This window comes from Neopsephotus bourkii, unplaced genomic scaffold (genome assembly GCF_033783945.1).
Source record: "Neopsephotus bourkii isolate Nb327-2 ecotype Australia unplaced genomic scaffold, CSIRO-AGI_Nbou_v1 NB_1768, whole genome shotgun sequence".
Classification (NCBI taxonomy): Eukaryota; Metazoa; Chordata; class Aves; order Psittaciformes; family Psittacidae; genus Neopsephotus; species Neopsephotus bourkii.
Window position 1 is genome coordinate 11,745,553 of NW_026902242.1, and position 12,727 is coordinate 11,758,279.

A 12,727-nucleotide genomic window follows, 5' to 3' on the forward strand; every position below is an offset into this window, starting at 1 on the left:
TATGTATTAAATGAATTAACTATTTTCAGTTCATGGTCTCTTTGAGAACTTTTAATGCCTAATTGTTCCCTAGTGGATACAACTAGTCATGTAATAAAAAGAGTAGTTGTAGAAGTGTGGATTAAAACTGTCTGAAGGTTTCATCAAAGTTTGTTTTCTTCTTGATATCCTCCAGTGAATCCTACTTCCCTTGGTTGAATTTTACTTGGTTGACCTCCTTTGGAAGACAGGACTTTCTGGGCAAAGAGAAACAATGATTGGAATGAGTTTCCTGAGCAGGCAAAAAGTGAGACAGAAGCTGGGGAAAATGAAAAGACAATTTACTGCCAGTTACACCAAATCCATTCTTGGGTCTGGAATGGGACCTGAGGTTCCTCTATCTTTGCTTTCTTTGCTGCTAGAAAATGGAGTTGGTGGTTGTTAGTAACAGTTTAGGACAACTGGACCCTAGGCTTAGTCTGAAGGTCCATTTTTTTAAGGTATTTTACAAACGCAGGACAAAAAGTCCTTACCATATAATAGCTATGTGGCATGACAAAGTACAACAGAAGTATATGTAAACACAGGAAATAGGAAGATACGGTATGACAATGTCTGAATATAAAAGTTAGAAAAGTAGAAAGTGGTCTCACTAGATAATAGAGAATCAACTGAAGAGAGAATGCGGTGGAGAATACTGGAATTACTTTAAGGATATTTCTGAGAAATTCATCCTAGATTGAAGGGACAGCATGGTTGAAATCACAGTGGGACTTGTATGTTAATAAATTGAATGTGTGAAAGAGAATGACATTATAGACTTCCTAGGTTACCTCTCAGAACTGGAAGTTGCAGGCTAAGAATAAAGAGTTACTCCTTGAAGTAATAAAGAAGGGTAAGTCAGGGAATGACTGCAGTGAGGGAAAGTGATGTACTACATAAATAATATTTCCAGAGCCTTACGAAAAACAGGGTTTGGGGAGCTGACATTATAAATGTCAAGAATATAAATATAATTTTAAGTGGGGCAAAAATGAGAGCTTGTGTGGGAAAACACAAGATGCAGGCTCTGTCTACATAGGATGCTCTGCAGTATTATTCCAAGCTTATGATACACAGTAGGATACTGGTTTTATTTTGGTAGCAAAAATTAAGATCTGTCTGCAGCTAAACCAAAGTTGATGATTAATAGATATCCCGAATGAGATGTCAGATAGCTTGGCCAACCTCTTAGGGTTTAACTGTAGAAATAGCAACTACATTTGTGTGTTTTGTGGGAGATTATTCAGAGAAAATATAAAGAAAAGGGATAAAGTCAGATCACTGTAGATTCCACATAGGCACATAGAGGTAAGAAAACAGCGGAAGCCTCAAACCGTTAAAATACTTGAAAAGGAAAAATAATTGTAATAAAGGCAAATAAATATATCCAAAAGAGTAATGTCAAATGCAGCTGATGTGAAGAAGTGGGGCCAGGGCACTTCTGAGTGCTGATTAGGAAGAAATAATGGGAGCTGTAGGAGTAGTTTCAGCTAAGCATGGGAGGCTAACTGAGGAGACAAGGACTTTAACAAACTTGTAGGAAAGAAAATTCAGTGAAATTAGATGGGATTTTGATGAGAGCTGAAGAGGTAACTGGAGTGACTATATATAGATGACTTTGTAAGAAAATGAAAATTCTTGTGAATATATTCACCTTTTCCCCCCACTGTTATTTTTTTAACTTTTTAAATCATTTCAGAACAGATGACAAGGATAATAACCCAAGATTAACATATATGTATGCCATGAATTTAGATAATAGAAACACTACTAACATCTGTATTAAAAAATTAAGGACAATCCAGAGTCTCCTTATGAGAGGAGTATTATTTATGTCCTAACAACTGAAAAAGCTTTTACAATTGCACCATTTTTATGTGCTGGGAAACTGAATCTGAGACGAAAAACCCCAAGAGTTCCACTGCTTGAGGATGGCAGAAATTAAAGTGACCTTATATATTGCAAAGAAATTTATGAAAGGAAAAAGTATAAGGCAAAGGGTGGACAAGAAAAGGATTAAGAAGATTTATGGATACTTCACTAAAAAAAGTAGAAAGAGAGAGAAAAAATATTTAAAGTCATAACAGATCATGGGAGAAAGCTGCTAGGGAGAGAAATCAAGCATGGTAGTGTTAACTTGCTTTCTAGTGCTAGTCTGCATGGAAAATGAGAGCTGTATTTATCAGTTCCAATGTTGTTTCAAATGTTGAAGTAGTGATAATGTCTCCAGTCATGCTGATGAACAATGTAAGTTTCAGAGTGATACCTCATGACAGAACTCACTCTGCTTTTTTGTTGAAGCTGGACACATGAACACAGTTCAGAGAACACCAAGAATTTGCAAAATGACACCCTCAAAGGTAGGAAGTAAGAATGCATATCACTTTTGTAAACTCAAAGTGTGTACTAGGGCATATAATGAAAAATACAATCTTAGTTAACTATTCACTACTTACTGGAGTCAGATAACTTTTGGTATTTTACTTTCTGTTGTGACCTTTATTGTGCTATTTGACACTATTTCTCTTATATGCATGAAGTTTTGATAATGAGATGCTGCTTAGGTTTGGGGCTTCTTTTTAGTAACCATTATTTTATTTATGAGAAGAAGTTTACCATGTGCCTTGTTATCTTCTCAGTTATTATGTTCTCATTAAAAAATACAGGAAACATCTTAGGTACTGGGTTGAATTTCATATTAAATTTCCTATTAAATTCCCACTATGCTTCTTCCCTCAGAAGAGGTTGAAGATTATTCTGACAGGTACATTCAATTACATGTTCTGCAGCAAAAAGCACAGCTCCACAGTTGACTACCTTCAGGTTAGTATAAGTTAAATTCTTTATGGAACAGCCTAATTGTTCTGCTTCTAATGTGTAGAACAAATGCCTGCTACATCCCCACATTCTTGAAATCAGCAAGAAAGCAAAAAGAGGAACCTCTCTAAATGAAAATCCCTAATTCTGAAAAAAAAGCTTTTATTATTAAAAAAAGCTAAATTTTATTATAAAAAAACTAAATTTACCTCAAAGTTTAATTTTTTTTTTTTTTTCAGTGGCAGAAATCTGAGAAGATAACGCTGCTCACTAGACTTCTCACAGATAGATTCTTGAAATAACTCCCCTGGGGTAAAGAAGACTGAATGACACAAATAGTCAACCTTAATTTAGGTATCTATATTAGCTGCTTCTTATAAAGAGCAATGCATGTAAGTCAAATCAGTTATCTGCTAAAAATCACCTTTCTTTTTGGAGAGTTTAAAGAGACAACCCACCTACATGAATTCCACTGTGAATTCCTTCACACCTTCAAGTGATTGAGCAATGTGGGGGGGAAGCAACTGTGTTTGACTGATGTGTTTTGATTAATGTCATTCACTGTTAACTGCCAGAGAGGATTTTTTAGAAGTGGTGGAAGTATGTGTTAAGAGGAAGGCCCTGAAAGAAGAGTATATGGAGGTATAGTAGAGTAGTTGCTTACACTAACAGGCTGAACGTGGGAAGGAAACAAAACCCTGCAATGGGTTCAAAGTGTGATAATTATTTTTGTTTGCTTTTTTCCCCCCTTCAGCTGGTCAGGACAACTACCATCACATTCACTATTTTTGCTGAAGGAATAGAAATAAATCCTATCATTACTGGCAGTTTTGGAATTTTCTGAGCTGCTTTCTCAGAAGAAATTGCAGGCACTCTGTTTCAATTGCTTTAAAAGCTGAGACCAAGATAAAAGTGAGGAAGAATTTTGTCAAATTAAAGAGCTTAAAAATATTTGTTCCTTGAAAAATTTCAGATATTAAGAAAAACAAATTATATTGGAGCCTTGCCTTCTACATACACATGCTTTTCTTCTAGCACAGCTTTTGTGGGTTTTTTTGTCAAAATTATTTATCAAACAGTATGAGTGAAACAAAAGTAAAAACAATATTGGTCAATATTTGCCTACTTAGCTCTCAACAGGTCTTGATCTTTTAGTGCTGAGCCTTGCAGATAGATAACTCTTTGGGACCACATTGGGATTTGTAATACCCTTCGGACCTGAGCATCCATCTCAGTAGGACACAAAATAACGACATAATAGTCCTGTCAAAAACATAAGGGGGAATAGTCATGTTATTTTATTATGTTACTATTTATTGTTGCTAGAGAATGAGTTGACAGAGACCCAGGGTGTCAAAAGGGTCTCTGATGATTCTCAAATTTAATTGACAATAGTTATTTGAAGACATGTGTTTAAAATATTTAATTGTTTAATAAAAATGACTGGACAGCTGTCAACTGCTCACAGAAGACTCCAGAGTGGTTAAGTGAAGTACACTTAGAAACATTTTTGTTTCCAGTTGAGCATAATTTGGTTTTCTTTTTAGAGACAGTTTATATTTCTGTCATTCTAGCTGGAAAACGTAGGAAGTTTTCTATGATTAAAATGGAATTGTCTTCCCCCAAATTTTTTCCTCTACATTAAGGGGCAGATCCAAACTCTGTTTCCTGTACAACAAACACTCCTTGTTAGGAAAAGCACAGTTGCTCTGAAGTATACATATGTGTACATAGAAAAAGGAGACATAAACGGAACATGAGGGGAGAGCCTGAGAGCTTAGGACAGGCTTGTCATAGAAGGCTTTCTCTAGCACACACAGACTTGCAGAAAGCTTAGTGCTTAGGGGATCCTGTGAGTTATCTGAGTCCTTCAGCTTCACATTTCAGCTGTGGAGAAAACGTATGTAACTTTTTTAATGCTACATAAGTAGTATTAGGACTTTTCTTCTTTGTCTCCAGTGTACCACAGAGCCTAACTCATTCTTCAGAAGAGTTAAGTTTTGGGTTTCAATTTCTGTTTGCATCTATAAAGAACTGGATTTCTTTGTGCATTTGCTTATGCCTCTTACTAGGTAATTATTTTGGGGAATATTTTGGATTTGGGATTTGTCAAATTGCTGCTGAGCAATTTGAGAATGGTATTTTTGTGATTTTCTTGCACTATTTAACGAAGCATGGTACCACAGGTAACTTAATAAAAAACACAGAGAAGATTTAGTGAAAGAAATGGTCTGTAGCAAAGATAATGATAATGCAACCAAATTGCTATCTCATGTAAATAAGCTTTTATATGACCAAAAAAAGTCATCTGGCAGGTTTGCATTAGCTAGGGAATATGTGTACACTAAGAAAAACTCTTGTGTGTAGTCTTTCAAGGCCTTTGTCTTTTAAAATACATCTATTTATTTCTTAATTTCCACAATTCCAAAAGGATCTAATCTTCCTACCTCTGGCAAAACCCAAAGCAAAATGCAAAGACTTCAAATATGCTTTCACTTGTGAGGAGTATTGGATCCAGTCCCAAAATAACAGGAAAAAATAATTAGAGTAGTTTTCATTTATTTTCTATTTTGGGGTAGAATATGAAGAATTTGCATGGAAATATCTGTTTCTACAAGGACTGGCATAATTCAACAAGACAGTAATTCTCTTTATTTAGTCTATTTACCTCAATTTAAAATTAATGTCTCCATACTTTGTACCAGGTTCTTTTTGCAATTATAGATTCCCAATTCAATCAGCTATTCCCAAATTCAGTTTTACAAATTAGAAACTATTTCAGAAGGCTGTCCTGAAAATCACTGGTTTGAATTAATCTCTTTTATTTTGTTTTTTTTCACTGTAAGTACCTGTAATCTGGGGTGAGCATAGAATTCATTTAAGAAATCCATAAGTAAGTCGATCTTCAGAGAGCTAACACAGAGCACAACATGTTTTTCTGTCTGAGCTCTGTGTCGACTGTAGTTACCACCGGACTTTTGTCTCTCCATCCACAAATATGCCAGCTGTTCAAACTGCAAGAGATGCCAATTGTCAGTGCAATATAGACAAGCAGATGTGCAGTACAACTGTATCATGACTTAACAATGTTGCATTGATCATCTCATGCCTCTATGAAAAGCTGTTCTTAGCCTACAATGTCTTTTTCTTTGTAAAAAGGTCTCTAGTAAGTGGGTGAGATGAATAATAGGGTGATTAAAAAAAACATGCAGAAGAGCCACTCTACCACACACAAAAGTGGGGCAAATCCATTAAAATATCATGAGATTACAGTAGAACTCAAGATTTTAGAAAAGAATGAAGGCTGTACCTTATTCTTTTACGTAGATTATACCCCTGAACTCTCTTTTCCAGCACCATGTGACATAAATGCTTCCCTCAAAAGAAAAGTTGAATTTTCACCCACTTAAATGTATGCTGTGGGTACAGATACTCACATAGAAGCACTGTTTTACTTAGTTTGGCCACTAATTCTTCTCAGATACTTTAAAATGTTCTTAAGGTGACCTTCTGTATATTCTGTTACTTGTTTTGTAAATCTAGATATAACTTAAAATACACAGCAGTTGTTAATACAGCAAATTGTCATTGCCAGATGAACAACAGATACAGGCCAACAGTACATATTGTTCTACTAATCTGAATCCTTTAAAGGAAATACTCTGTCAGTGTCATTGTAATAATCTGTGATAAAACATACAAACACAATTTCAAATTGTATTGTAAGTAATATGCATTTAATGCTAAGCTAGATTTAACTACGTATGTGTGATAGATGATTTTTCTCATCCACATTTAACTGATGTGGAGACTGAATCGTGAATAATGATTTAATATCATAGGACAAAAGCTCAGGAGAGAATTACTGCCACACATTCTGTGCATGGCAAACTATAGAAAGCCCTGTTATCATAACAAAGCTATAAAATAAAGGAGCTAATAATAGGTAAATTTATGTGAAAGGGCAATAGATTCCAGAGCTCTTTACTGGTAATGCAGAGCTTTTATGCCTGAAGTGTATATTGGAACTACCTGAAAGATGGAATTTGTATTTCCTAGGAAATGCCAAATTTCTTAGAGGGTATTTTAGTTTTCAATAGAATATATATTTTACTAAATTCCCATTGAGTGGGAATGTAATTGCATTAGTCTGCATATGTATACATTAAAAATTTAGTTAAAATGTTCAAATAATTTCAAGAAAATTAATGCACAAAGTTTGAGCTTCCAGTCTCCCAGGCTTTCTGTGTTGTCTGCTCACAGTTAGCTTTAGTTCACTGTCAAAGAAGCAGAGTCTGGAAACCATGGCTGTGTAGGAAAAATTTAGGGCTTCATGGTTGGCAGGTCCACTATAAGCTTTGATAAGCATGAACAATGTCTCCCCCGTACCCTTTTTTGTGGCAGGAGGTCTGGGTGACGACCAAGTGTGGAACATTTAACAACTTGGCACGGCTTCCCATGTAATTTCAGGGTTTCTGTCACCAAGCCTCACCTAATGAGCTTGGAAATGTCTGGTACAAATTTAATGAAAGTGGTTGACTCCTTGAAATAGTTGGATTTTCATAAATCTGCCTTTTCCTGTTGAAACCGTTGGAAGTCCTAAACTTAAGTAGGCATGAAAAATTCCTATCTGTGTGTTGTACCGACATAGACAGCTGTGAACCCAATTTGCTTGAATTGCACATTTAATGAGATTTTTTTCATGTTAGCACTGAGCTGTAAGAGTAAGAGAGGAAGTGGAGAGAGCCACGATTAGAAACAGGGAGAGCCTGCAGAGGAAATGCTATGCTCATAATGAAAGTGCTGGCTACTGTCGTTTTGGGTTTACGGGTTTTTTTGAATTTCTTCATTAATAACAAACCCATATTTTAGGATTAAGGGAGGGCTCTGTGGTACATGACAGAAATGTTTCACCAGCACTTGAAAATTGTTATTAGTGCTCTGTTTTATAGCATAAAGGTATACTGTAGGAGAACAGACAAAGGATAAAGGAAAGAAAGCACAGAATAGGAGGTGCAGAAGATAGTTATTTTTTTCTGACATTATATGTGCAATAGTAATAATAGTAACAATAAATTATTTCAGTTATTATTCTTTTGTTTTAAAAACAATTCTAAAGAGTAAAAAAATACATCCACATTTACCTGTATGGGCAACACCACAAGAGCAACACAGATCATAATGACAACAAGCAGCTTTGAAGGCCATATCTTGGGTGTAACATCCCCAAAGCCCACAGTGGAAAATGTCACTATGCAGAAATAAAGGGAGTCAAAGAGAGTCAACCTGTTTCCTGCTCGTTCCAGATGCTGAATTCCACAAATACTATGTAGAAAAGAATGAATAAAGACATGAAAAATAAGAACTGTACTTAGGGTCAGTTCAACTTTGATCATACACGAAGAGCACTAGTTATTTTCAGAACTCATGAATTGCTCAGCAAGGACATTTTTTCCAAAGAAGAGTAAAAATTAGTAACAAACCAGAAGTGTTATTAATATAATTTTCAAATGTCATTTGTAATGAAAGAAAGCAAATTTTTAAATTATTTCAATATCATAGTTACAACTTTGTTGCTAGGGTTTGCTGAGTGGCTGTTGTGAGGGAGAGGTGGTATACAGAACACCATGAATTGATGCAATCCCTTTCTAAACCAGAATAAAACAGATGGTATATAGTTGCTACCATTCAGAATTTTTTATAAACATCTTCTAACTTTTTTTAGGGAGAGCTTGCTGGTATGGCCAAGAAAACATACACACTGCTTTCTCTAAATCTGTTCCTCTCTGTGTGTTTCTATCTCTTTCTGTGGCAAGAGTTACTAGCATGAACTAGTTATGAGAGTATGTGTTGCATACTAGAAGGGTAATGTTGGTATAAATAGGTACTGACTGTCTAAAATAAAATGAATGTGAGCATGGCAGGCTATCAAATTGTCAGAGGAAAAAGTATCCAGGGGCAGCCTTCAAGTAGTTTGTGGAAGATGCCAACGGGTACAAAGATTCTGCTTGCTAGAAGTACAGAATAAAAATGTAAGGCTTGGTTGTCTTTGATCACAGAATTAAGTTAATTTCTTCCAGTCACACGTTCCTGTGAACAACTAAGTGGTAGCCCAGGTTAATTGCTAATTACTTCTCTTGTAATCTGCATGATGTGCTTTTGGTTTTGGGAAGTAGCAGAATCTGTCTACAGGTCTAACTGCTATTTCATATGGGGATTTTAATATTTCAATAAATAGGATAAAAATATTTCAATGAAGAGCTTCCCAAACTTAAAATATGACCATCCTTAACGCAGGAGAAATACTTGGATCAGGGTAGGCTTTTAAATTATAATCACTTATATGAAGAAAATAGATTTGTGAACCACCCTGAATAGTGTAGCAGAATGACTTCTTCACAGAGAATTAAGAGAAATAATTGATATATAATATCTTGTTCTTTAGTAATTATACTAGAACATGCCAAAAAATTATTTCTCCATGTATGGTACCCAGATGGTAATAGTCACTCATTAATACCCTCCATGGTAAGATCTTTGAATCACCAGGGAGACCCTGTGTTTATAACAGCTTGAGCAGTTGTTCTTCTGTTCTCTCCTCTGTTCTCCAAAAATAATTTAGCTGTAGGCAGTGGCATTTCCAGAACATATGGATCAAATTCCCAGTTTCCTTTTCACAGTTCTAGCATTTGTAGTTTTCACACATCTCAAAATGTTCTAAAAAGGGTGGAGTTTTTCCCCGTTGTTTGCATAAGTTAGATACTTCAGTCAGAAGTGATAATTTTATATTCCTATCCAATTTGTCCCACATTTTTCACTGGAGGTGTAATCTAGATCATCCGTAATTTCACTATGTTTCCAGTTTTGGGGGGGTGGGGTTATTGGGTTTTGGGTGTTTTCTGGGGTGGTTTTTTTTTATTTTTTTGGGGGGGGGGTTGATTTTGGAGTTTTCTTGGTGGTGGAAAGGGTCGTGGTGGGTTTTTTGTTCTGTTTTGCTTTGGGTTTTTGATTTCTTGGGGGTGGAAAGGGTTGTGGTGGGGTTTTTTTGTTCTGTTTCGGGTTTTTGTTTAGTTTTTGTTTGTTTTGTCCTGTTGTGGGTTTTTTTTTGTTGTTTGGTTTATTTTGGTGGGGGGGTTTGTTTGTTTTTTGGTTTTTTTTTCAAAAATTACATTTTTGGCCCTGAAAATATTAACAGCAGGACTGTAAGGAATTATACTAATTAAGCTTTCTTTTGGTCTCAGACAAGGAAGTTTCCAGCTAACTAATTTTCCAATGTTTATTTGAAATAACAGAGTATACTGTGGAGGCATCCAAGTATGAAAAAAAGAAGCCATCTTAATACTATCATGCATATAATTATATGTAATTTTAAAAGCAGAATGGTGATGGATTTTTAATTCACCATTGTTATTATTCCCGATGGCCTTAGATCATTTTCTTCTCTTTAGTTCTTTTTTGTCAGGTACATCTCTGGAACACATAACGTTGACTTCAGACATTAAGGTCACAAGGGGCAGGAAAGTAGCAATTACACTGAACCACTGGACTATTACACCATTCTGCTAAGTGTGTTAAATATCTGCAGATGGGTCGTATTGAAGCATAATGCAAGATCATATCATTAGTAAGCATGTATTTTTTCTGAAGGTGATGCCTGTGAAATTACTTAGTATTTGTACATGCAAAAGGGCCGATTTTACCCTTTGTATTTGATAGGGTGGATTAAAATGTAAAAGAAATTTAATAGCATAGAGTTTTTTCAAATTTTCAAGGAATGAGAATTATTTCTGCACTTTAGGATCTTTTTGTAAGACCTTAAAAAAATAAATAATAGTTTCTTGGTAGGAAAACTCAAGCCTTGATGGAGATAATTTCTTTCCTCCTGAGCTTTCTGTAGCCAGCCCACCCAATCATACTTTAGCTTAACTGAGGTAAGTTAATATATCCTGAACCATTCCAGCCTTTTCTAAGTGAACAGTAAAATTCTCACCAAATTTAGTGAGACCAGGATTTCATCAACTGTACTCCCTTATAGTCCTATATATTCCTATTCCTTGAAGCTGTCAAAATAATTTTGTGCCTGATCCAAAATGTTGTGGATTCAAGCTGTTTCTCATTGAACTCAGTGGGCATGAGCCAGAGCTTCTTAACAGTCTTTAAATCAGTAAGATATGGGAGCTCTTATTTCCTCACTGCTGAAGCAGAAATTCAGCTCTTGAACAACTTGTTGAACAAATTAATTTCTTTCCTCAAAAATTACTTGCAGCCCATTTGCAGTTCAACCAAATGGCACTTGAAGCCCTAACCCTGAAAACAAAAGAATGGTTACCAGGTCTTAATTTTATTGGGTGTTTTGCTGCTCTGCCTCGTTTTTAATACAGCCAGAGATCACAAAACGGCAGAAAACCCTGACTTGTAAAGGACAACTTTATAGGAGTCTAATTACCAAATGAAGTATTACCTCTTTAGCTCCTTCCCCAATAATATTACACTTCAATCTCATCCTAAGTGCCTCTAAATAAGCATTACTCAGCATCTATACCATGTTCCTAGCTATTTGGGCTACTGATTACATTGCATGAAGAATGCAATGGAAAAGTTATCAGCCATCCACGAAGCCAAGACCACATGAATTAGTTACTCCATTCCCCACAACTTACTGACATCTTTTAATACAACACAATTCTTTATATGAATAGTGGTATCAGATTCTTTTATCTTGCAAATTAAGTGTTACACTTTATTTTTAAAAGATGCATAAACACTGAATGTACCAAACCAGACAGCATTATATTCTAGTCTGCTTTCTCATATTTCCTGACATAATGAAATATGCATTAACTTGGACTTCCTCTTTTGGCTGTTTTAATATCATATGGTGGTATTTTTATCTCCTTGTTTTTGTTTGCTTCCTCCTTTTCCTTCATCCCATGAAGAAACAATAATTTACTTGGTCATCCCTGGACAAACATAATAATTTCAAGCAGGAAAGTACTGTTCAGCAAAGGCAACTTTCACAACAACTTGTTTTTATGGAGAAAATAAATCACTGTAACAATAAATACACAGAAAAAGCCTAATTAAAACACAGAGCCAAGTTCAGCACCTTCTATACGAATTCTAGGTTTCCTGTAAATTCAGTAAGGTTGGTTTTTCATAGTGGATGTGAGTGAGCAGTTACAACAAAACAGAATAGGTTCCATAGAAGTGAGATTTAGTATCCCCAAAAAACCAGACAGAAATCCAAACCATGGGTCTCCTAAAACACAAGTATTATCAGAAAATATATTACAAACTTACAGAGAACAGAAGTGTGATTTTAAAACAAAAAGTAAAGGTAGTAGCGTGTAATATCTAGAGATTAGTCATGTTTACTTTAGGTATCATTTGAACTTTTGTGAGTGCAATCTTTGTTTTACTGGAAGTTTTCAGTTGAATTCCAGGAATCATTGTTTGCTTGAGTATTTTATGTGCCAAAACTAACTACTGTTCATAACCTACCTCCACATGTGGTACAGAAATACTGTAGAGTATAATAACCCCTTTGCTATGCTGTGTAACATGCCACAGAAATGGACATAAGAAGAACCATTTGGAAAGCAGTTTGCAAGTACTGTTCATTAACTATCCTTTTTAATAATCAATTTATCATAATCTATTTTATACCGGTCTGTATTTTCATTTGTGTTTGCCAACTACGTCTGACTTTCAGATTTTCTAGAGAAAATTACTTTTTACAGGTACAGCCTCTGGAGGTCTACAATAATGCACCAGAGGCTGAAGCCAAAAGTAGAGCTGCTTAGTGTCTTCAGGATTAGGTAGCATAACAGCATTGGTTTCTTTGGACTTTAACATTGAGCTTCAACTTGTGTAATTACTTTCTTGTGTA

General features: G+C 35.3%; 2 protein-coding genes across 7 annotated transcripts in view; both read right to left on the minus strand.

Annotated features, from left to right (window-relative positions):
• The window catches only part of F13B (coagulation factor XIII B chain), a 301,636-nt gene that overhangs the window by 150,973 nt on the left and 137,936 nt on the right, over positions 1–12,727 (minus strand). The gene's annotated exons all lie outside the window — the stretch shown is intronic.
• The window catches only part of KCNT2 (potassium sodium-activated channel subfamily T member 2), a 130,505-nt gene that overhangs the window by 48,835 nt on the left and 68,943 nt on the right, over positions 1–12,727 (minus strand). For all 6 annotated transcript variants that reach the window (XM_061379253.1, XM_061379252.1, XM_061379250.1 and 3 more), the window contains exons 10-12: positions 7,983–8,163; positions 5,688–5,852; positions 3,965–4,101 (exon numbers count right to left, since the gene is read on the minus strand). In XM_061379253.1, coding sequence (XP_061235237.1) covers positions 3,965–4,101; positions 5,688–5,852; positions 7,983–8,163 — 483 coding nt within the window. The remainder of the gene's footprint in view (positions 1–3,964; positions 4,102–5,687; positions 5,853–7,982; positions 8,164–12,727) is intronic.